We start from the raw sequence: 25,304 nt of genomic DNA, 5'->3' as shown, positions 1-25,304 counted from the left end.
CAAGAAACACATCTAAGGCCCTTTTCTCACAGGCTATTAACAGTACACATGTGAGCACACAGAGTATATTGCAGGTCACTTTCTCTTAGCAGTATGTACACGGATGTGTCACACCGAACAACCAACTACTCAACTCATGTCCTTTGCATGTATTCATGTGCCAGTTGTGTTATTTGAAAATGGGTCAACAAAACGAAGAAGGTAAAGGAGACCAACAACAATTACAAGGTAAATACATTCCTGTGGGCTGACTGAGCACACAATACACACCGTCTGATTGGTCCAACAGAAACTGGAAGATTCATAATCGCAACAGAGCGATTTATGAGGTCATTTCAAAACAGATGCCGGGTAATGAGTACAGGTGATGGTAATAATGCCAACGTCACTCATGGTCTTTGAAAAGAGACATCACGCTTATTTGCATTAAGAGCACAGAAATGGGATCCAATCACCAGTGGTCACTTGAGATGCATTTCAACGCCAGTTATAGTCTGACGTACCTCGAGCTGACAACAAAGACTAAGTTAGTGCCAGGTGTGAATGGAGCTGTTAGCTCATGGATGTAGATAGATGTCTCTGATGTTGTGTTGTTTGAATAACTTCTGTGCCTTTGGCAGGTTTATGCAGGAGAGGAGATGAAACAGTCACACACAGTCACAATCCAAAACCCTCATGAAATAAACAAAGAAAAAAAAACATCATACTCTTTCACTTGATGTCACAACAAATTTGTAAAACAAGAAACAATCCTTAAAGCAGATATCAGTGGAATGTTTTTGTTAATATAAGTCCTAAATAGTCCTATTTTCCGTCAGCAATCACTTACATGAAGTATTTCAGCCTAAACACGAGTCTCTCCGTCACTCTGCTCTGCTGTAACCCGAGGAGAAAATTTTCCTTGTGGGATACAAGTGTTATCCAATGAGGAGAGAGAACGGCATGAAGGGCTGTGTGTGCAGCCAAGGGATGCGCGTGAATGTGGTGACGTAGCACGAGGACCAATTGATGCCTGACAAGGGCGGGGGCTGCTAACTCATGGTGCGTTCAAAGAAACTCGTACTTTGTGTTTTTCCTTCCTGTGAAGTCATACCAGTTCGATCTGGTACGAGTTCACGGGTCGGAAGTTACGAGTGGCCGTTATAGGGAACTTTCACAGACAACAGGATGGTAAAAACACGAGCTACGGGTTACCTGGAACGCTACCAAGTCGTAGTTGTGACTTGAAGCTGTAACTTACGGTTTCAAAAGCCTGCCTTGAACGCAGCATTAGCCGAAACGGCCGTGAAGCTGATATCTGCTTTAACAATAATCAGCTACAGACTTGCATTGCTGACTCAAATCCAGATCTAATTAATACAAATAAATCATAATATTATTTCACTCAGTTCATCCCACTGATGACCATTCAGCAGTCACAAATCAAAACTTCCCCTACAAACAAATTAACAACACTACATGTTATCAACTAAACGAAAGTTCAGGCAGAACGAGTTTTCAGTTCTCACAAAAAAACAAAGAGAGAACAAAGAGGATTGTGGCCGGTGTCAAAACACAGCTCTACTGGCTGCACTGTAATGCAGTGCTGACAGACTTCCTGCTCCTCGTTACCAAAGCCTTCTCCGTTAATCTGCCTCCTCGCAAAAAGCCAAGTGAAATGCTGTTGGATGCACGACTCATTGTCACTGTACTCTCTCAAAAGAAATTATCTCGTCACTTCTATGCGTCCTGTGCATCTGATTTCTACGGTATCAAACCCATTTCTCTACCACACCGTCCAATCATTGACCATGTGTCAAACAGTCAGCTCATTAACATAAAGGCTTGGCTCAAAGGCACCTCAGTCAAAGCTGAAGCACTAACTCAGTGTGTCTCTGCAGTGATTTGTCAGGCCACCTGAGAACTCTATCCTGCGACCTTGGGGTCAGTCACGGGACCGTTCCTATGGAGCTCTGTTTGTCCTGATGGAGGAAGTGGTGAAGCAGAACTAATCTGTTAGTAGAGTAACACCTCTTCACCCCCCCATGCAGACGGCTGTAATTAAGTCGAGCTCTTAACAAGATAACAGAGTTTATCATGTTCTACCTTCTTTTTTCCTCACGGAGAAGGCCAAGACTTGAGGAAAACAATGAGTTACGCAATGTTTTTCTAATTTGTCCCTTCACCTCATATGTTATGTCTTTCCAAATGTGTGGTAGCCATCTATGTTTTAAGTAAAAGTACTCTGCATTTTTTACCTCCTATTTTTTCGTGTAGAGTGACCTTTGACCCCTGATCTCCGTGCTGCCGGTTGTGGCTCATTCACTTCAGAGAAAGTATCTCTGATTCACAGCAATGCTTAAATATACTCACTTCTGTGAGAGTAAGTGGGATGTGCTCCAAGTGGAGTGATAAATGAGCCAGGCTCTATAAAACCTAAAGTGAGGTGATTTCTCTCTCTCTCCAAAACACAACATTAGTTTTAAAAACGAGGACAGTGGTGGTGGATAATTAATCATTTATTACTTTGATTTTCTTCTATGGCTATAATAACTCTTGGCTGTCCCATGCTCTCTGATTGATGCCAGGTCAGAATAACATCCCTCTCTTAAAAACAATTATTGTTTTACAGTACGTGATGTTTGAGCATGCTTTTGGCACCCCTAATGTTAATGTTAATCTTGGGCTATGGCTCACGATGCAGCTGCAGAGGATAGACCACTAAGGGAGATTTTTCACTTCTTTGTCATTTTTTTTTTTAAATATGGGGGAGTACAGCTGCATGCAGAGAACCTAAGCTTCATGTTTTCATGTACCCAGAGTAATCTAGGTAAAGAGATTGTCCTGTCACTTAGCACAAACAAACAGGGTGGCAGAAATTAAAAATAGATTTAGCTTGTATTAAATACTGTAGGTGGAGCTGCCTTCCCTCAGGTCCATTGGAAGTGACAAAGACAGCACAAGGCATTGTGAGTGGGGTGGCTTACCGGGACACACTGCCTGCAAGGTGTCATGACTGCTCCTTAGGGTGCTGGTCAGGTGCCTTTGTGTGCTGCCAGCGAACAGCAGGAAGTAGTCCACGCCCTCCTCATCCCCAGCCAGCTCTTCATCAGCGAGCTGCACCCAGATAACACACCGCCCCTGCAGAGATAGGCCGACAGCCAGAGGAAATAAGAAAGGAAGAAAAAAAGAGAACAAGATACTTAAGAGAGATATCAAAGTGAATTTGCATACATCATTATGACATCATATTAAAACAGGGGGAATGATCAGCTGTCATACATCTGAGTTGTGCTATTTGTTGAACCTCTGCAGCTACAAAAGAGTAACTGGGCTAATTTGAAGAAAACTGTGTCTGGTTCTGTAAAACAAGCACAATTGTTTAATCTCAAGTCCTAATGAAGAGGAACAAAGACCCTGTTCACAATTGCTAAACTGCAGCTTGGCTGATCCGTTTAGAAACAGACACCTCTAGATGACTGCAAATGAAATGAGAATGTATTTGGGTGTAATTTATTAAATCTACATCAGGAGCTAGTCAGAGGAGCATCACAAAGGAGTGAATGAAAAGAATGGTCAAGGTTGTTGATGGATCCCTGACACAAGGACAGACGAGTGCGACAAGGAGTGTGTGTAAAACAAGAGAAATTGAGAACATCTGTGACTAACTGTCTCAGCATAGCTGTGTCAGTTGATCTATTTAGCCACAGATTAAATCAAACATGATCAGAAAAGTAAAAGCCTATCAGAGTTGTTCATTTAAGATGCATTTAAGTCAGAGTCTGATGCCAGATGTGGACTTTTACAAAAAGGAGGCAACATAATTAACAACAACTCTTCTCTATTGGCACTTTTTTTTTTTTTTGTACTCCAGCTTTTTAAGCCTCGTGCTTCCATGGGACATTAATCAAGGCCACTGCTCTTTTCCTAAGTCCTACTTCATATGGGTGGCGTCTTTCACCTGAGATACACACACCACTAATGGTTATCACCTAATTGATTTCCACAGCAATATGTACAAGTCTGGAGCAAAGGCCCAAAGATGTGACAGTTCGCATGTATTAAATGCAACGTTACAGCTCCAATTAGGGGAGACTTGGGTAAGTTGAGCATAGGGGCAAGTTGAACCACCCGTTGTTGCTAGGAAACCATAAGAAAAATTTAGCGTATGGCCAAAAAAACATTTTTCACTCTCGAACGTGTCGTGAATTCAGTCTATCACACGTTTCATGAGAATTGTGTTTAGACCAAAAGAGATAATCATAAATGTGTTTTATACGTCGGTTGTGGTATCTATAAGCTACAACATGAGGTAGTAAACCTAGCATGAAAGTGCACCATTTTAGCTGTGGGGACCAACAAAGTCAATATGCTATGGGGTAAGTTGAGCCACCTGTGCCATGAGTGTATTTTGGTTGTATATTTCATAATTATTAATATTAAATCAGGATTCTGCATTTTTATGATTACAGTAAGTATGTTCCAGAGAACAGGCAAAGCTGGTTATGGTGAGCCAAGCAAAACTCCCCAAACCTCATTGAGTTAGTGGCTCAGCAGCAGGAAGTCCCAGCTGTTTGTATTCACCTGCAACCTGGACAGGTGGAGTACTGAGTAAAGGGGGAGGTGGGGGATGGATGGAAGGGAAGGAGGGGGGTGGCTCAACTTACTCCATGCATGTGGGGAGTTGAGCCATGAGACCACTTTTTTTGGACAGGCTACATTATCAAAACAGTTATGTTTACACTCATTCTGTTTATTTGTAGGGATTCAAAACATCCTGAAATTAGTTAGCACCTAAAATATAATTGTTTTGATGTAGTGATCCTGAATATGAAGAGTGGCCAAACTTACCCCGGTCTCCCCTAAAAACTGAACAAGTATCCAAGCAGGGAAACAAGTCAGAAATAAGTCTGATCTTGTCATACTTATTTCAGGGCTACATGTTTCGCCCCCACACCCTCATTTAAGCACATGACTCTTCTTTTCATGTGGGCACTGACCACTCGACATTGGCCTTAGACAACTTTAAGCTCTATATTTTGACACAATATTTTGCAGCAGACAGCCATCAAATTCACATTCAAGACCCCTTTTACAGGATACAACAAGTCCGTTGGGTGCATTAAAAAAGGTCGGCTGAAGCCTTTTCAACCAATTCAAAAAGCCAATGTTAGCTTTATTAAAACTCTGTGTACTCTATACCCACATTCAGCTGACAGAACCAGTGGTGACTGGCTAGAAAAGAGAAGTGTACATTTGTCTAACAGCATCTGAAGACACAAAATGTTTCAATTTTGAGTGGTACCTTTTTCATTGTAACCTGATATGTGTTATATGAGAACAGAAAACTGGCACTGCACTGAAAATAGGTGTAGAAATTAAGCGGCAGGGATCAGGGAGTTTAAGAACCAGAATCTACTTAAAATCAATTTCTGTCTGCATACTTTTTCTTGGTTACTGTATAATTTTTCTTACTAAACAATATTAAATGTCTTTTCAACGTGCTTATCATCCATTGTGCAAGCACAATTGTGCACAGTTTATTGTGCAGTCTTTTTGTGACAATTGGTTGTGTTGTGGCTGAGTGTCGTGGGGTATGATGTGGTGTCATCTGAGGACAGAGTGAGGAGGAGGAGAAGCGGCACAAAAATAGGGATATTGTTCAAAATTAGCTGCTTTCCACTGTGGGACTGCAGATTGTTGACACCGAGGAGGGATAATGGGACATTTCATCCCACTTAATCTGACCAGTGTTGCAATCTTTTCACCAGACTGGTCCAACATGAACAGCCTGACTTGGCGACCAGTGAAGGCTCATGTCGAGGAGAGTTTAACAGTCAGGGTTAAAGGTGCTTCTTCCTCTTCTTACAAAGTGGTAGACTCAAGACTCAAGGCCTTGTTCCATACAGGGGGGGGGGGGGATCAGCAGGTTGACAGCAATGAGGCTAACCAGCAACCTTGGGATCTCTCACTTTGGCAAGCCACTGCTGCTGCAGAGCAATGTGAGGGGAGGGAAATGAGTTCAAAGACGACCACATAGCCCAGAGGCCACAGGAAGAGAAACAGCCTGCAGGAACACTCTGTGAGCCAGGACTGAATACACCAACTTGCAGCACGGGGGATGCAGAGCTTTACTATGCAGGGAGAGTCTTCAGCCTTAACAAGCAGAGCAGAGGCACTGGCGTAAATGAGTTGTAAATGGGTGGAAGCCAGCAGGCATGACATTCTCTCCATTAAAAACTCATCTCTTATCCAAAGCCCAGATTGGAAATTAAGGTTTGTGGCTAGTGAATGGATTGGTACCTCCGCAGATTTGTGAGTTGCACTCCATGTGAAAATGAACACACATTAGTACAAAATAAGTTCCACCTCTTCACTACAAAGAAAAGGTGAAGGCAAGAGGAGAAATGGTTTTCTCTCCACTATTGAAGGTAGGTGGCAAATCGCCTCAGCCACAATACCAACCTGCTGCATTGTGACACAATGGCTTCTCAAATGATTTGTGAAAGCAACACAGCGGTCTCTTATTTTGTCTAAATTAATATTTCCCGAATACCATTATAAACAACTGAAAAAAAACAAAAAAAACACCTGGAACCAGATTACAGGAATAGCCTAATACAATTCACAAATTGATGACTACATAATACATTTTCATTCTCCTCCTATTGCTTTTTACCTCTATTGTTAAGATTGTGTGTAATCAATCTGTAATGTGTAAACTGAAATTTGTTTCAATAGAGAAGCAAGTGGAGAGTAGAGGAAAAAATTGACTGAATAAGGTTATTGTCAGCCTCGTTGGAGACACATGTGGTAGCAGGGGGTGGAGGTAGAGAAACAGAGATGTGAAACATCTGTTGGAACCAGCAGGAAACACAGCTGCGCGTAGCGACCTTTGCAAAGCACGCAAACAGGCCAATGCACAAACTACTACTACTGATAATAAGTGTCTTAATAACAACAATAAGTCAAATGCAAAACAGTCCAGAGTCCACCTTAACTCAGGGAAGTGACTTGATTGGTGTTTTGTAAAGCTGTGTGACTTACTCAAATGGATTTCTTTCAGCCACTTCTTTCAGTATGACTATGCTCTCTGCTGGTAATAAGTACTTAAAAGTGACCTACTGGGGTATTGACCTGCTAATCATGGAACTTCAACAGCGAATAGGCAGCTTTTGAGCAACATCTAAAGAACAGCTGGAGGCTACGAACCCAACCCCCTCTTTTTAAATATGCATGCGTGAGTGTAGGCCCTTCCTCACATCCTGTGACTCTACACGGTTCAACTATCCAGGTAATGCTGTGGTCGGTTTAAGGCCTTGTTACCTCCATAATATTATTGTTATATAATGAATTCTGACTTTAAGGATGGCTTTAGATCAAACATTTTCAGCGTAATACTAATTAATATTCATCTCATTGATGATTTGTTTCTTACTGCATTTCAGTGCCACAGCTACCTGTCAACAAATCCACGAGCCATGCACAGGACTATTTGCTCATCAGTTACTTGACTGCAGTTCAGACTTGGACCTTTTACTCCTGAGTCCTGAGGTACAGAAACTGCTGGAATAGCATTAAAAACACGGTATTGACAATACATCAACTGCAATGTTCTGTAAGGAGCTGAGCAGTCATAAAGTTAAAGGTTTATGGCTGCATTTGTCTGATAGTGTGAACGTGCTTTCACACATGAACAGCAACTCTGAACTTTTCTAGACATGAGCCAGTGGACGTGTATGTGAATGTAAATGTCTGAAACAGTTGGACCAGCTCCATAGTATATTAGTCAATGAGGGTCCAACTGAGCACACATGTGAATATAGTAAAAATCACTCAATTTACAGGGATACATATATGTCAATAGAGGTTTGTATCCTACCTCCTGTACTCTCTGTGTCGGTAACATGGACGATGTCAGAAGAAGATCATTTGTAAGAGCAGCTAGAGTTTTATTTCCCACATTAGTCACATTTCGACAACAAGTGTCCTGAACTTTTTGCCCTCGTAACTAAAAGGTTCGTTCATAGTTCATTGCTGCATTTTCCACAACGCTGCAAGGTTAGAGGAATTAGCTACAACAAGCTGTACATGCTTCTGTTGTTGTCTTGTCCTGCTTGTTTTCATCTTTAATGCTTCTCCCTGCAGCACTGTTTCATCATCTGAGTACTGTTCAATTTTGCTTAACTTTCAGGAGATTTTTTTAGTCATCACATCTCCATTCAAAAAAAATACTCAGTACAGGCTGGGCCTTCATTCTTCTTCAATCTGCAATATGCTGTCTTCTGCTTCTTCTTTAAACCTTAAGATTTTTAATAATGGAATAAAATGAAATTTAAAAAAAGTGGGAGCACTTAATCATTTAGATATTTTCAGTAATGCATCCATGGCCAATTGATCCCTCAAGCAGGATGACCCTTGCTGGGGGGTCCGTGGCCCCTGTGGTGGAAACACACAGAGCTTCTCCAAAGGTTCCCAGTTCCTGCAGATTTTCACTGGTGAGTGAAGGTTTTTCTTGGAGGCAGAACATTGCAAACATTGACAAGGTCTGCCCACAAACATTTCTGCAAACACTGTTTCCACTAGACAGTTTAGAAGACAATTAATGGAAATCTTTGCAGCGTGTTGGCGAGTTGAGGAGAGCAGAGAGACATGAAATCAGCTTCTGTTCCCACATAGCCATGAAATCTGAAATTGCCAGAGAACTCCCTAAATCAACTACACAAATCTTACCATTTAAAACTCACAAAGGCCGTTGGTATATCATGCATCCTTTATCCGTGCTGCAGTACAGTTGGAGATCACCACACAGCAGAGAGGTCACAGGTTTCATCACATGTCCTGTGTGTAGAGACGGAACCCCTACATGCTTGTTTAGGTGATACATGCCGTGAAAGAGGCTCTTAGTTACTTTAGGAATCTTCCTCAAATAACAGAAACAGAGTCGGCCTTTACTTTGTTTCTTTACCTGTCACCTCCTCATTAGAAGTCCTTCTTTGGTGAAAGTGATTTTGGGTGAGCACCTTCTCACCTCTGGCTTGTTTCTAAGTAAGTGAGCTAGGAATTTTAGACAACAAACTGGGGCCGTTGTCCTCAGTCGCTCTGGGTGGCAGCATTCCCTAAATGTGTGTTTTTGAGACACATAATTACAGGCTGACTACTTAACACCTATGAGCTATCTCACTGTTAGCTGCTGTGATAAGTGTCTCAAATCTGATGTCTAATGAGCCATGACTGCCCGCCCGGTTCCACTGAAGAGTCTGTAAATCACAGATAAAGTTGTCTGGTTGATTAATGTGAGAGCCAGTCTAGCCTTTGGAGACACACACACACACACACGGTTATCTAATTTCCTGTGTGCCTTCCTCACCTGCTAGTGATAGGGGACCAGTGTGACCACTCAGACACCCTCTCAGATATGTCCCCATCCCTCTCTCACACACAAACACACATATACACACCTATCTTAGTAAATACTTATCAGTGAAATCAAGCTCTATACCAAACCAAAGTCGGGACACTTCAGGACCTAAAACTGTATTTAAAACTAAATCAGTGCCTCAAAAAACCAAGCGGCATCTAACATTAAAATTAGAAGAAAAAAAAGAAATAAGGGTGGTGCAATGGTTAACACTGTCGCCTCACAGTAAGAGGGTTCTGGGTTCGAGCCGGCCGGCTGGCTGGGGTCCTTCTGTGTGGAGTTTGCATGTTCTCCATGTTCTCTTAAATTGACTCTAAAATTGCCCATAGGTGTGAATGAGAGTGTGAATGGTGTCTGTCTACATATGTTAGCCCTGCGATAAACTGGCGACCTGTCCAGGGTGTACCCCGCCTCTCGTCCAAAGTCAGCTGAGGTAGGCTCCAGCTCACCCGTGACCCTAGTGCAGGTTAAGCGGTATAGAACATGAATGAATGAAAAAGAGAGAGGACAAGAAACTACTTGAGGCCACAGCGTGTTCCTGGATGAACTTGTTATATTCTTGACAGATAACCCAGTCATCTTGGGGCTTTATTCACAATTGAGGGTAAGAGGGATCGTGAAGGAATATGAGCCACAAAGCAAGAAGACCAGTCAGTATGTTTACATGACACTTGAGAAAACCAAATTATTAGCTGCATTTCCACTGCAGGAGTTCCTGGTAAAAGGAGGGGGTAGGAACTTCTACAGGAACCGTCCTCTCACTCGGCCCTCTCGGTGGCCGTGTCTCCACTGCAGACAGGAACCCACCGGGCTCTTATGGCGACGTGCAACAGTTTCGATCATCGCGCGGTCGTTGTGCAACGTTGTTTTTTTGTTGTTGTTGTTTTTTTTACTGCTCTTGTTATTTTTTTCCGGCCACATAGACGCTTTCTAAGAAGAAAAAAAAAGGAAAAAGATTGCTGTTTCGATCGTCGCGTAATCCTGCGATCGCGTATTTATTACACTTTTTTACTGACTTACTCTCTCTTTTTTCTGGCCATCTCGTGTTTTTAGTAATGTAGGGTTTTAAAAATGTCGCTTATTTCGGGGCTTTCTCTCTTATGCGCGCATGCTCCACCTCCCCCGCGCTGGCTTAAGACCCTGGAACAAAAACATCCAAGAAAGCCGGTCGCAGAAGCTATTGTTGTAGCGTTAGGGCGTTCTTGCCTGCCTCTCGAAATCACTATGACCACGAGGGATGGCGTGCACCTTATCTGCCCAATAAGTAACACGCACATTACGTACGACATGAACAAAGCTGTACAATTAACCATCTTGCTGGTTGGCTGACTGGCTAATAGGTCAACCGGAAAAGGGGCCGTATTAACCCACTGAAATGACGCATTAACGCCCCCTGGTGTTGAGGAGAAGGACACGTTCCCGTCAGTTATTCAATTTTCTCAGTTGCATAAACTGGGACAGGGACAGAAGTCCGATTAGACGCCAAAATCGAATTTTGAGCATAGCTCGATTAAGCTGTGCATGTAAACATACTGTGTGTTTTCAGTCCCTGTGTCTGTCTGTCCAGACTAAAGCTTTACAACACACCAATACATTTTATTAGAAAACAGAAGTGTGTTAGTGTGGATGTTGCCCGAGGCTGGAGATTTTAACCTCTGCAGCTTGTTTGCCACATTCTGCATGACCCAGTGGGTAGTTCAGCAACGTGAGAGGGCCTCTGCAACAAGCTGCACCTCCTCCACATCAACCACCTCATGTGGCTCCGCTGAGTAGCAGACCACCCAGGTGTCTCCCTCTGAAGGAATACCCAACACAATCAACTGAGGGGACAACATGAATTAGATTCGAGTCACTCTGGAAAAAAACAAGTCTCCCAGCAGATCAGGGAAAGCTAATAGCTCCCCAACACCTGAGGGCAAATAACACACTTACCATGTTTACTCTATGTTTGTGGTCACAACAAGGATTTTAAAAAAAAAGTATCTCAGAATGATTAGGCACAAGTCATGCTCATGTTTAAAAAGAGGCATAAAAATTTGGTTGAGGTTTGAGAAATTAATCCACCACATCCAAAGTTTATCTTGTTGCTCATCTCTCATCTAAAATCCTTGTCACTGCACAATGAAGGCTTTTCATTTCTTTGTCAAACAGCCAATACGCCAGAAGAGACTGTACATACACAAACTTAGCTTTGAAGTACAGCATGTTCTTTTACACACGCAAACAAGCAGCGTAATCAAAGTGTTTCAGCTCACTGTTAACAAGAGGAACAGAGGATTCGCATCCTCTCAGCAGCAAGGCGGCACCACGCTCTTTGCAGTAATTACCTGCTCACCTATTGATTAGGACAAATGGCACATGTCCTAGAAAACTAGGCATCAATTTGTCCTTTTCTGAATACTTATCTAAATTACAAGGCCCCTAAGTGGATCAGCACCTATTCTTTAAACAGAATGCATGTTATGTTGCTCTTTGCTGTTTCCAACCCAAACCTGATGAAAGAAACAAATCATATGAATGGATGAATCCATCATGCTGCACACTGTCATGTCGGAAGTCTTGCTTTTGTCACATGTTAGTCATTTCTTAAATTATCTGGATCTATTTTTGTAAAATCACCAGACCATCAAGTGGTTCTTATTTCATTTAATTAATACCATGTAAAACATGACCACTAAAATACACAGTGGAGGACAGTAAAAAGAGCGCAGGCTGTTATGCATATTTGCTCGTCAGCAAACATTAAACAGTCGATTTGCATGCAGTCTGATGTTGTGTTCTCCTCTATCTGGCCCACTCACCCACACAGTTGTTTTCAGTTATTCCAGTTAATTGGACCTGTTCTTAGCTTTGAGGTAGGGTTGTTGCAATATACCAGTACTGACAATAGCTGTTATGATCTAAAAATGAAATAATGTGTTAATAATACATATACTGTATGTTGTCAGTTCACCTTCTTGTTGTTTTCGCTATCTATTGAGAATAACTGTTACTTTGTTTGCCTCTGTGCAGTCGTACCAAATTAATTTGACAATAAAAGGACAAACCAGATAATAAACAAAAGATGAATTTCACTGATATTATTCTTATTTAAATTCCTCTATTGCTGTAATATGGTGGAAGCTTCACAGTGGGAATTGCTGAGTCTCTGTGAGCACGGTCTAGACCTGCTCTATATGAGAAGTGCCTCGGGATAACTTCTGTTGTGATGAGGTGCTATAGAAGAAGGAAAAATGTATTAAAATGAATTATTTGGGCTGTGATAATTGAGTAGTGAAAATGGGATTCTGTGACAGCCCTACTTTGAAGTCAGGGGAGCTATTCTAGGAATTACATGAGGTTATCAAACTCTATGTGCTAATAATTGCCCCACCCAGGTGCAGCAAATGGACCCTCTGCCCTCAGTCCTGAACTGAGGTTTAATCACTGGGTGAAAACACCTGCTTACACTGTACAAGTGGTACAAGTGTGAATATAGTGATACTTACATAGAGTGGAGCTTGCTGTGGATTGAGTTTCATGTCCCTGGACACTGTGAAGAGAAGAACCAATGAAAGGTTTCGGTTAGCTGGTATGTTAATACAGTGTAGTCCTCTACAAAAGCAGAGGTCACGACTTGAAGCAACATTAATAAAAAAAAAAGTAGTGCAAGTCGATATAGCTAATATGTTAGCAAAACAGCAGCTGGAAGTCTAATTTTTATTAGCGTTTTAGCTCTGTTTTGCCCTCCAGCAACTCCTACGAGAACAAGCAACTGACTGTTGTTTGGTGCCGAGTAGCCTAGGTGTAGGTAGGTAGATGGAAGGGTTTTCCCTGAAACCAGCTACCTGCTGCAGCTGGTAATTATTATCTTGCAGGTTCACACTACGAGAAACACATCTCATGTTACAGAGTAATTTGAGCCAATACTCAGGTAAACCAACCGTGCACTGGTTGCCCATACCACATGACAGGCAGACAATAGTAAGCAGCTAGCTTGTGGTGGTAAACACAGTGGAGCATTTGGCTGTTAAACAGCTGGATAAATACCTCAGATGGTGGTGCACACCAAAACAAATGGCTAAAAGACCTGACAGCCACTGTCAATAATCTGTATATTGGTTCATTTTAGGGATCTCAGATAGGTCTGTCTGTGATTTGTCTACTTGGCTCACCTGTAGGCTACAAAGATTATGAAACACATTTTAATTGGCAGACGGAGAGCAGCCCAGAGTAGACACAGGTTATTTAAATCATAGCATGAGTGATTTGTGCTGACTGACAGTGATCAACTCTGAATATCCGACTTAAATTCACCTGAAGACCACAAGCACATCTTCCATTGACGTTCACTGCCTGTCTTAATAAGCAAATCAAATCAGCCACAACAAGCTCATGGGGTAATGAATGATGTCAATGTTCTGAGGAAGCTGATTACACGGCCCCAGGTGCCAAGAGTTGGGTTTAGAGAAGATCGATAAAAAGAGAGGAAATTTTGCTGCACCACCCAACACTAAAAAGGCCACTTGAGGAGCTGATTTAGCTGGATACCTGCTGCACTAATGCTACATTCACACCATATTGGTTGAACCATAATTACGAGCAGCCGAGTGTGAAAAACCCTTCATTCCAACCTCCAACTTGTGACTCAGAGACTGAGATATCAGGTATAATGGCACAGACATCTCCCACACACGCACGTCCATTCAGCTCATTTTATAGCACAAGAGCTTTACACTGTCTGTATCTGGTTTCACTTGGAAACAAACTGCTCCAACTATAAACACAAATAAACACATCACATGACGCTAATGTAGGATGTTTATCTGGTGTGACTACAAGGATAGCCCTCAGGCTCTACCACCTATAATGCATAACATGCGTGAAATGCAGCAAAACAAGCAGCACCTTGAATTTCTTTAAATACTACATGGCTGTCAGCGGCCGGTGAGATATCTTAGTATAATGGGAAACAGCTAGCCTAGCTTTATTTAAAATAACAAAATCCACCAACCAAGGTCTGTAACTAACACCATATATCTTGTTTAGAGTTTTTGTGCTAGGCTAGCTGTCGTGGGCCTGCCACCAAATTAGGATGGATGGATGGATCAAAGTAGTGATAAGTTTAGTCAGACTTCTAAAACTTTAGAATTGATTTATCTAGGTGAAATTGCTTCAGTAAATAAATTCCTCTTGAAAACAAAAGGCAACTATTTCCAACACTCTGCTGCTCACAAGGTGACATTAAGCTTGACCCTGGAAGCCCAACACTCTGTGGGAGGTTGATAGAGCATGAGTATGAAATACAGACACACAGGATCACACAGGAGCACACACACACATCATCCAACCAAAACTGCCAGCTCTCCATCTCTGCTTGTTTAGACAAAGATGCCGCAGTAATTATAACAAACTTTTCGTGAGCTCCGAGGCTCCTGCCTTCTCAAGTCACCCATTAACTCTTCAATGAGCAAAACAATAACACACTACTTTGCCTCTTCAGCTTGGGTTTATGCCGGGAAGATCAGTTAGCAGGATTTACCGGCTCATGTTCACGTTTGAGTCCCCACTCCCTGTCTGGGACACAGGCCTCAAAGCCATTTTCTGGGCACAAGGTCAGAAGCAGTGGGTGTGTAATTACATCCAAACAAACGCAATACAGCTATAGACTTGAGGACAAATGGATTGGAAACCTTTTTGTTATACTTTCTTGAGGAGATATTGGCCTGCTTGCATTCATCAACGAGTCAAGGGAATGGTCAGCTTTGAGGGCCCGTATTCTCCTCAGTTGTTTGGAGAGACAATTTTCTTTTGTTTGCTGTTCCCTGGCACTAAAACAAGTCCTTGCTGTTGGCCTCAGTGGTCAGCAGTGCATTAATCACATGCACCCCACGGCGGAGGAGGCGGAGACAAAAGGCCAGGACCTAATGGGTTCAGCAGAGTACACCAAAAGAGTCAATGTTGGGCTCGACAGAGCACTGAAGTGCAGTGGGGCCAATTCACTTTCTGAAGCCCAATCCAAACATTTTTCCACTTTTCTGCTAAATAAATAGGCTCGAGCTAGAATTAGGCGGATCAGGTAAGGGGATAATCAGTTGCTCTAATAATACTCTGAGGTCTAATCCTCTTGCCTTAAGTGCACTGGGCCAGGGACCAGCTTCCTCAACACATGCAAGACTTTGACTGATAAGACTCTCACATAATGTCCCCAACTGGCTCACTGGTTCTTCTATATGTTGACGTTTTTGACATTTATCTTCTGCCGGCTGTGGTCGTTCTCTCTGGTGCTCCGGTCAACACTGCTGTCAACTGTTGCAGGCGTTGGACTTATGACATTTCACTTACTGCGATGTGACATCTTAATGGCCCCTCAACGACCGGAGCCATTGCACAATAAGATAATATTTTTTGAGAAGTAGGTGCATTGCTAAATTCACAGTTTTCAACGTTGACAACAGACTTGATAAGATGTATTCTTCTTCTCCCTCAGCTTTTATCAGCTCCACCCTGCTTGTCAGCATCTACATATTCACACCTGGCAGCTGCACACTAGAGCTCCGGCTGCAACTGTGATGTTCCTTCCTTACCTCAAGGGCATGTCAGCAGCTGTTAAGGACATTGATTTTGCAAATGCAGTGCACCCAAAAATATCTGAAAAGTTTGAAATAATTTCTCTTCATGAAAAAAATCTTTTGTTGATGTCCTGTGTTGTTATCTGTTCTTTAGCTCAATCAGTGATTAAGTGTCATAAACAGACAATAAGGTTTCATTACTCTATGCACAGCATGGTTTGTAGATCTGGCACCATTTTCAAATGGCAAAACAATAGTTTAATTTAGCTTTTTTTTGCCAATTCGTTTGAGATTGTAATGCAAGTCAAGTGAGAAAGTCAAGCTTAGTCATACTTTAGTGAGAAACACGTGGGCCTTAACCATCAGCCTTTTCAGAACAAGCCACCCATTCCTCACCTTCTCCCCTTCCTCACTTTCACATGGTCACTTCTGTTTCTGCGGTTTGAGTCACACTTGCTTAAAGGAAACTGATTCAGTGTACTTCATCATCAGTGGATGATACTGCTCCACTGGTTACTCAGAATTCACGAGGGGGTGTAAGATTACAACATACTTCCAGAACTTCCTCTTTAGTGAACCTACTATGCAACATCATCCCACCTGAGTAGTTTGTAATCTAAAAGTAAAGCTTGTAGTTGATCAGGTGTTTTCAGATGTTTTCCTGCTACTTATATGTGTAATGGACAATTAACAAAATATTATCGATAAAAAATAAATTATTCAGTGCCATTAGTAGACAAAACATAAGAAAATGAAGATGATACTGCATTTCTATTTTTTCTATAATATATTCAGCAGACACATTCAAACGGCTGATAACAGACACACACAATTAATCTGTTTTTCTAAACACTACGGGACAGAAAGACTGCAAAGGGATCTCACAACACAACACAACACACCCCAACCTTTAGCTAGTCAAGCCTTTCAGGCTAATGTGTTAGTAAATATTGTCTATAGTGTTTCTCAAAACCTGATGAATGAAGGACGGATATTTTTAAGTTTTATTTTGTTATCTAGGAGCTCCTGACTGCATATATATCATGCTGTTTCCTTATCAGCCTGTAGTCTATTTTGGTTTATGTTTTGCTGTTACCATCAGCCCACAGATGTATATAGGGGGCGTAGAGAGGGAGGAGGAGTTCAACCAGACAGTAAATCAAACCAAACAAAAACAATGGGCTAAAAGGGGCTACAACCACAGAGATGTTAATTCTGTGAGTGTGTTCATGAGGGCAGGAGATGTTCACTCCCAGGAGTGACTTCTTTCATATCATAAAACATATCCCTTGATGCAGGTTTAATATCTATCCCACAGACGGCCTTGAGTCCATTTTCTCTGGTCGGCCTCATGACCCTACAGTAGAGTGGGTGTGACAGTTCATCTGGCCATACGCCTTCTCTTGGCCAGCAGCAATAATTTAGAGAGCCCTCATGGGGAATTCTGAAATAGCTACATCTGTAGGTCATTTATATCTACAATTCCTGATACCGAAAACTGCAGAAATGGTTGCACTGAATACAATGATTCCTGTATCACAAAAGGGCTGAAGTATTTTCTCAGAGGTAAACAAGTCCCAGGCAATTTACTGCAACAAGATATTTTGGTGCTGTGGAAAAGGCTTGTGCTTGTAGGTCAAGTTACAGTGTACAAGTCATATAATGGTAAAAATCTTATACCTTTTCTCAAGCAATGAAAGAAAAAAAGAAAAAAAAAAACACATAATCCCACAATGAAAGTCCAGTTTTGTTTACATTAAACACATGCCAATGTTACATTAGACCTTTGGTTAACTTTAGTGAGGAATGGGCCAGAGTGAATCTCAACATCAGGAAATAATTGGCCCAAACTCTGTAGCAACTCACACCATCAAACATGCTTATATCTTTGCAATTAACGAAACAAGAAAAAAACTATTTAATTCAGTAAAAGACCTTGTATCTCCGTTTCCTTCGCTGGTTACAGAAGCACCTTGAGAAATCACATTCTCTAAGCTCAACCTACAGCTACCCGACACTTGCTTATAGAGATTGCACAACCCATTAACTCCACCTAAAACACTGGGTGCAGCCAGCCTACAGCTGAGCTCCTCAGAGTCTTCATTACGGCAGAAACTGCCTTTGAACTGCTACTAAAACTGAATTTTCTTCCTCTGCTGCAGGAGGGCCACAAAGAAGCACGACATCAGCCACGTTCAAGTGCACAGCCGTCACAAATGGACCAATAAATCAAGAGACAAAAGCCCCTCAATGCTGGGATAGGAGTGGTAATGCGCCGAGTCAGGGATGTGAATGGACCTGTTATGGCTTCCACAGGTCCCCTGGCTATCAAAATAAGCCATAATAGCCATGTGACTGCAGCGTGAGTGGGAGGATGAATAGGATTAGCTTCGCAACTCATTAATCGGACTGTCTCCCACACCCTTCCCCATGATCAGCTAAGGTTGAGGATTCCCCAACAGAGCCACATGCAAAGGACTGTCTATGACTACATTTCATTAATCAATATCAGACAATTTTCTCACAGCTCTGTCTGGAAATGTGCTGCTTTTGTCTGTGACGAGTTCTCTCTCGGGAAAAAAGAGATCCTAACCAGCTTGCCATCACACACGATTCAGTGGCTCCCTGTGGAGAGAGGTGCATTCAACAACGGTAAATGTCACAGTCAAGTAAACACCAGTTTGGGTCCAATACAAGCCACAGGAGCATCTTGACTGTGATCACTGAATCAGGTGCCTTTTTAACAGGCCTGAGTGCATTCTGACACAACTTAAAGGTACCATGCAGAGTCTTCTTGTAAACAGAAAAAGTTATGTTTACATTCAGAGTTACTTGCCAAAATGCATTGTGTGTATCTGGCATCTAAAATATATGTTTAATATATTTATTTCCTTATAAAACTATTGCAAAGCCAGACTTGTGGAAATATGCGGTTGTTTTGTTCATACAGTTTTAATTGGAGCTTGGAGAACCTTTTTTGAAATCCTTCACTTCAAAGAGAATTCACTACAGATCACATTCAAACCTAAAGAAGTGGTGGTAGGAGCACTAGACAGTGGGTAGATCAGAGGTGACTAGAGGCCCATGATGGCATCAACATAATCTCTTCTGTCAGTACCACTCCCTCAGACGCTTCCTGCAGGAACATCTGAGTCGTCCTGTCCAAAGGCCACAACTCTTCAAACTACTCAAACAAACGCACATGTTAGGTGCAGGTCAAGGTTCGAGTATAGCTCCTGGGAAAATGCTTCAAGAGACAAAGTCATTATGGCTCCATGATCCAAACAGTGCCAACCTCACTCCACCCTACAGTACAACCATGGTCTACGTGTTGTTCCCAGTGCAGCAATGCTCTTCAAGTCATTATCACACCTTAGTTTGGTCATCTGCTAGCTAATCTTATCACTGAACTGGCATCATTACGGGGAAATTAAGTTCAGAACGACATATGTTCAGTCCATCTTTACTGAACAACTGTAAACCAAGAATCTGTGAAATGGTGCACCTGATTGAAATGCTTCCAGTGATGCTTAATATTAATAGTTGTATCTATTTTGTTTTGTAAAATTGTATTGTTGTTTGAGGCTGTTATTTTTTCTTGTTGTTTTTAATCTTCGTGCTTTAGTCTCCTTGCTTTTCTTGTTTTACCTCCTATTTGTTCAGTCAAAATGTAAAGCACTTTGAACGGCATCTGTTTGCTTTGAAAGGTGCTATATAAATAAAATTTGATTGATTGATTGATTGATCTACTTTTATGCCACACCATGTGTCTTAAGATGAGTTTGTCCTTCAGAGAACAATGAACTCTGGCAACCAACCATGGTATCAGTGTTGCATCGCAAATGAAAGTCAGCAGACAGGAGCTTATAGGAGCCACACACCAGTAAGTGCCATCCAGTTCTCGACAAGGTATAAAAAAAAAGATCAAATAATAACGCTTTATCTCAACAACTCCTAGGTTTTAATCTTCACATCTGCTGCTGAAAAAGACTATAGGATTTATCCAACCTCTTCTAGACAAATAATCCCCCACACAAAGTGTAAGCCGGAGAAATCTGGTCAAATGTCTAGCCTGTAGAATCATGAAATAAAATAGGTAATATCACTTGGACACAGTGTAAAGTACACTGGCAATCAACATTAGTGTTTCATCACCTCAAAGCTTCATACTTCAGTCTTTCTAGGCCACAGACCTCCGATTGGCCATTAATTAACTTGAAGAATGGCAGGGAGACCCATGTTATAGGGACAACAGTTACCTGCGGCTGTTCCTTGGTGGAGTTTATTGAAATTTGGCAGTGCATATAGAGCTGTAGTCGAGGAAATGGAGACATCTGTAAAGAGCGCGCTGAAGCCCAATAGATCTGAGGTGTCAACCAACACCAGGACTCCATGATGACAACAGAGTCTTAAGTCTCTGGGAGCAATAGGACTGAGTTTGTACCCCATGTATTCCCCTTTCCCTCATACATAAACTACATACCTGGGATATTTTTGAGCCAGTTTTGGTCTATTTTTAGATTTTACCAGTTCAGTCATTCATATAATAAAACATCACTTTGTCTTGAGAGCACCTCCACCATGGGACCATGCAAGTCTTTCAAATGTTTGTTGTGTTTCAATGTCAATTTGAGCCACTATTGCTTTAGATGTAAGACCTCACGGCACTCTAAGGAGCTTTGGATAAAAACCTCTGCCACCACATGGTAGATAAGTGTGCCAGGGAAAGCTTTCAGGCTGATTTAAATGGTTTAAATCCAAGTGAGAGACAGGATCATATGAAATGTCCAACAGTCCTCTGATCCTCACCCTTACTCCTCTTAACCAGCTCTTATTCTGTTATTATCCACCTGTCTAGGTCATACCTTACACTTTTTATGAGAACTGTAAGTGCTTGAGCTAGGGCTGCACACTGAATAAAAGTTCCCATTCTAAAGTTTGGGTAAAATAAAAGACAGAATGAATCTGGACATTTTAGGCCAAATATCCACATATTTAATTTAAAATGTGAATAACATTACAGTCGTAATGCAAGACTTTTAAAACTCTTGATGACTAAACCTGTCAAACTCATGACAAGTTGGCACATAGGCTCTCTATGAATACATTAGGTTGGCTATCAAAGTCTTCAAATGTGGGACACCGGGGGAGGACTGAGGTTCTTTGTGGCTCAGAGTGGTTTGATCTTTAACTCAGATATTTGTTTAACGTCTCATGTTTTCTCCCCTGGTCAACCACTAGTTACTGACAGACCACTAGAACATGACGTACAGCGCCTGCACTCACCCACAGCACAAAAACTCCGGAGAGACAAAGTGCGTCTGCTTTGTGTTGAACCCTCATCTGATTCTTTTTACGGTTCACTATCAGCACCACTCTTCTGGGGCACAGCTAAATTAGTCCGGCCTACGTCACATTCTTAACAACGCCACCACAGTAACTTGGACACACCATGTTGACTACCGTTTAGATAGTCACGGCTGTTTGATTTAATCAAACCAAGGTATTGTCTCTATGGACAGATATGAGGCTTTCGTGGTGACGCGACCTCACCAGCCCACACAAAAGCTGCCTCTGTGCTGGAACGGTACACAAACGCTGGCTGACAACACGAGGCCGAGGGATGAAAGGTCCCTTCAGTGTTTGGTGACAGTTATTACCCTCTCCACTGAAACCAAATACCTGTGGGCCCAGATAGCATTATCTTATTGTGAGGCACACACTGGGGGCCGGCCTGTAATCAGGGCCTGAGCCTTGATCAGCGCTCCTCCCCAGGTTTGATGCCATCCCCTCCCCCCGTTTCCACCACCATGAGGTGCTCTGTAGTCACTTTAAAGGAACAGCCCACCTTTTTTGAGGGGGCAGAACATTAGATTAGAAGTTTGATACCATTTGCACATCTGTCCAGCAAATATGATGCTTTGACCAGCAGCTGGATAACTCAGGGTATCATGTTATCATCACAGCGAGATTGGAAATAGGAGGGAAAAAAAATATTAAGCTGAGATCAGACAAAAAATAAGGTGTGAAAACAGCAGCTTGTACTTTGATTATGATATATGATTGTGAACCACTGTATAATTCTTGTGTATTTATGTCTGTTTGTGTGTTACCTGCCAAGGGACTACGGATGCAAATTAGCAAGTTGCTAACTCTGACGCATTTACATTTGTGCACACGTACAAATTTTCATTAATGTGTATTGTCCCTTTTAAATAAATAAATAAATAAATAAAATGACGAGGTATATGCTAAACTATTCAAATAGGTTTTTTGCATTGATCAAACAAATGAGACACCCCTGCTACTTTCTAACCTATAGAACTGCAGGTGGCTTGTTCTGTTAACATTGCTAAACTAGCAGTTTCCCTAAGCTAACCTTGCCTGGTGGCAGCTTCGTACCCGACGGAAATACTATCGGTATCAATGTTCTCATGACAAGATAGTGAAGTGAATAAGCGGATTTCACAAAATGATGGGCTCTTCTTGAGAAACATAGGCATGGGCTGATATTTCACATGAAGATTTAAGGGTGTTATGGCTATCTGATGAAATGTTAATATTTAAAGATTCAGGATGGCCCAGATAGCTGCAGTGGCATATCAGATCCACTTTATACTTTTGCCTGTGTTTAACATATTGCTTTATCAACAGGGCTGATCTGAGTTGTTTGATTGCAGCTGCACTTCGCAACTGATCTGTGACAGAATGGTGATGTGCAAGAACTAGATGGGTAATGTGGATTTTACCTTATTTGGTGAGAGAGAACACTGTTACAGGCTCTTTCGAAATGATCAATATAACATTTGATTTTCAGCTATCCTGCTGCTCTTGCTCATTGACCAAACAATTGTGAAATAACAGACTAACATTGAAAAGAAGACAAAACAGCTCAGGAGCAAAGAAAACGCAGAGAGACAGGATGACAACAGGGTTTTAGAAAAGGAAAGTGGCTGTTAGTCCCATCTGGGAAGTAAGAGGTTTAGCCTGAGCAATGCTAACCTCAGTCTCACAGCAGACCTGATCAGATTAATATTACTCCCCGACTGCAGTAAGAGCTGATGTGTATAGTTAAGCCACATCACTTCCCTTAACAAATCAACGTCATCACACTAGTCTCTAGTAATACAGCAGGAGGAATAAAGCTATGTATATAGGTATGTCCACAACTTTGTTGGTGACCACATAGTGGTTTTGTGGTGAGTAGTTGTGTAATACTCATACTTGAATTGTAGCTCTTCTAAGTGAGGCTGGGAAATGCAAGTCTGGTCAATCAGAAACTCCAAATGCCCCACAAAATACACACAAGTAAGTGTGTATTTACCCTGCAGCACAATGGTGACTTCTCCAGGGTCTTTCCAATGAGTTATACTACAACCAGATGACACATAATAGTCAATCTACTCCGTTTCATAAGAATCGCTTCAAAAGTGACTCTGAGACATGTGACACTAAGACCACTGCAGTGGTTTGAGGAACAGAATTGAAAGTGATGTGCATGAATTGCTCACTTCCCCCACTGATGTCCTGTTTATGTAACAAGGAGCTCAGCCCACAGGAGCCATCTATGTACCCAACACAGAATGGATGAATGGGTTAAGTTATAACTGAGATTAATAATTGCAATCTGGATAGATTCTGAAGTCGCCCACCTATGGATTACTGAATTAAGACTGTTCTGACACAGTTGCATAATGGGAAATGTAGGCCCCAGCAATTTTGGTCCTTGGGATACTTTGTGACTGGACTGCTACTTTGATTTTGCATTTGTTCACACTCCATACTATGTCAGTGTGGAAGACTTGCTTTGAAACACCCTGTCAAAAGTGAGAACAATGTGCTCTAATGCAGTGTATCATCATAAAGTGTCTGCTTTTATTTCAATGTCTTACATTCAAGTCCCACATCTCATATTGAGTACATCTGCTACAGGGATAAAATATTGCATGTAATATTGCATTAAACAGAGCCCAATTACAACTTAATTTAACAGATGTCTCAGGTGTTGTTATTGAATCCTTTAAGTATTATCACTGAGGCAGACGTTGCTAAGCCCAGTAGTTGCATCACACTCAGACTTTGCCCTGAGGAATATCATCAAAACAAAAACAAGGAAGAAAACAGTTCAACCTCAGTGTGCAACTTCATACATAATGCTTTCCTTTCATTAACATCACCACCTTACAAACTAAAAGCTATGATTATTTAACTGTTTGAACTCTTGTCACCTCAAACTACAGGCCAACTTTGTCAGCAACGACCCCAGCTAACAAACCGCACATGAAGGCATTAATGAAAAACCTTACCCACAGTCTATTTGATGACAATGGCAGCAAGCGGACCCCTTCAAGTGCACATTAAATTCATCTTGAGCCCATCAGAGAGAGCAGGTGTGTTTATACTAGACAGGTATCCTCGGAGCGGGCATGTGAGCTCTCACTGCACTGATTACACTGAGCTAAATATGGCTTTGTGCTAACACAGACAGTAGGCAGATCAAAGCCTTGATGTCAGAGGGGAGAGGCGGAGCTTGCAGGCCACAGGTCAGGTGTCTGCTGCAACTGCAATGGTGCAACTCCAGGTATCCTGTCCTTGCTCTTTGACCATCTTCTAGGACATGTAGCAGACCGTAGCATGGGGAGATTCACGTTACAACTATCTCCTGTGGCCAACGATAATGTTTTGGTGCTGATGGAATTGTCAATGAAACAGCTGCTCAATCCCAACTACTGAATGATGGGGAAGCTCATGGGATATTGGGAATGGTTGCCATGTTTGCAGTAAAAACTGCAACACCACACTATAGGCTAAAACCACTAAGAAAAAAACTGTCCTGAATTTTTTTTTTTAAATTAATGTACAAATTGATTGTCCACAATTAGTCAACGATAAATCAATTTTCATAAAAATCATTTGCAAAAGCTTTGATGACCCTATGACAATTCATTGGGTAACTTTTCAAGCATAATGTCACAAAAAAAAGATAATTCTGGTTTGGTATCAGACCCTCCCCATGTTTTTACACGTGCATCACATCTAAAAAAGAGGCAAACACAGAATCCCTAAATCACACACTGCATGTGGCATGAGACACCAATAAGCGGTAAAGTAATCCTTTAGGTAAAAATTGTAATGGTTGATCTTGATCTTGCACTTACATAATAGTAAACAGAACCTGTTGTGGTTGCGACAAGTGGTCAGACAAAACAAAGCATTTGATGAAGTCACCTTGGACCGTTTTTTATGTTTTATAGACTAAAATCTCTTAATCCCTTAATCTTAAGAAACAATTTAGCAAATTAATCTGTACCAGAGCCAATCTTTACCTGCTGCCTTAATCAGCATCTTAGCTT

General features: G+C 41.7%; 1 protein-coding gene across 4 annotated transcripts in view; it reads right to left on the bottom strand.

Annotated features, from left to right (window-relative positions):
• Positions 1-24,391, bottom strand: part of akap13 (A-kinase anchoring protein 13) — a 94,832-nt gene extending 70,441 nt beyond the window's left edge. For all 4 annotated transcript variants that reach the window (XM_083999935.1, XM_083999936.1, XM_083999937.1 and 1 more), the window contains exons 1-3: positions 24,258-24,391; positions 12,889-12,932; positions 2,967-3,120 (exon numbers count right to left, since the gene is read on the bottom strand). In XM_083999935.1, coding sequence (XP_083856061.1) covers positions 2,967-3,120; positions 12,889-12,921 — 187 coding nt within the window. In that variant the 5' untranslated portion in view covers positions 12,922-12,932; positions 24,258-24,391. The remainder of the gene's footprint in view (positions 1-2,966; positions 3,121-12,888; positions 12,933-24,257) is intronic.
• Positions 24,392-25,304: the final 913 nt, after the last annotated feature.

Source organism: Trachurus trachurus, assembly GCF_905171665.1.
Source record: "Trachurus trachurus genome assembly, chromosome: 3".
Classification (NCBI taxonomy): Eukaryota; Metazoa; Chordata; class Actinopteri; order Carangiformes; family Carangidae; genus Trachurus; species Trachurus trachurus.
The sequence above is the reverse complement of the archived record's forward strand: the minus strand, read 5'-3'. Positions and strand labels throughout refer to the sequence as shown.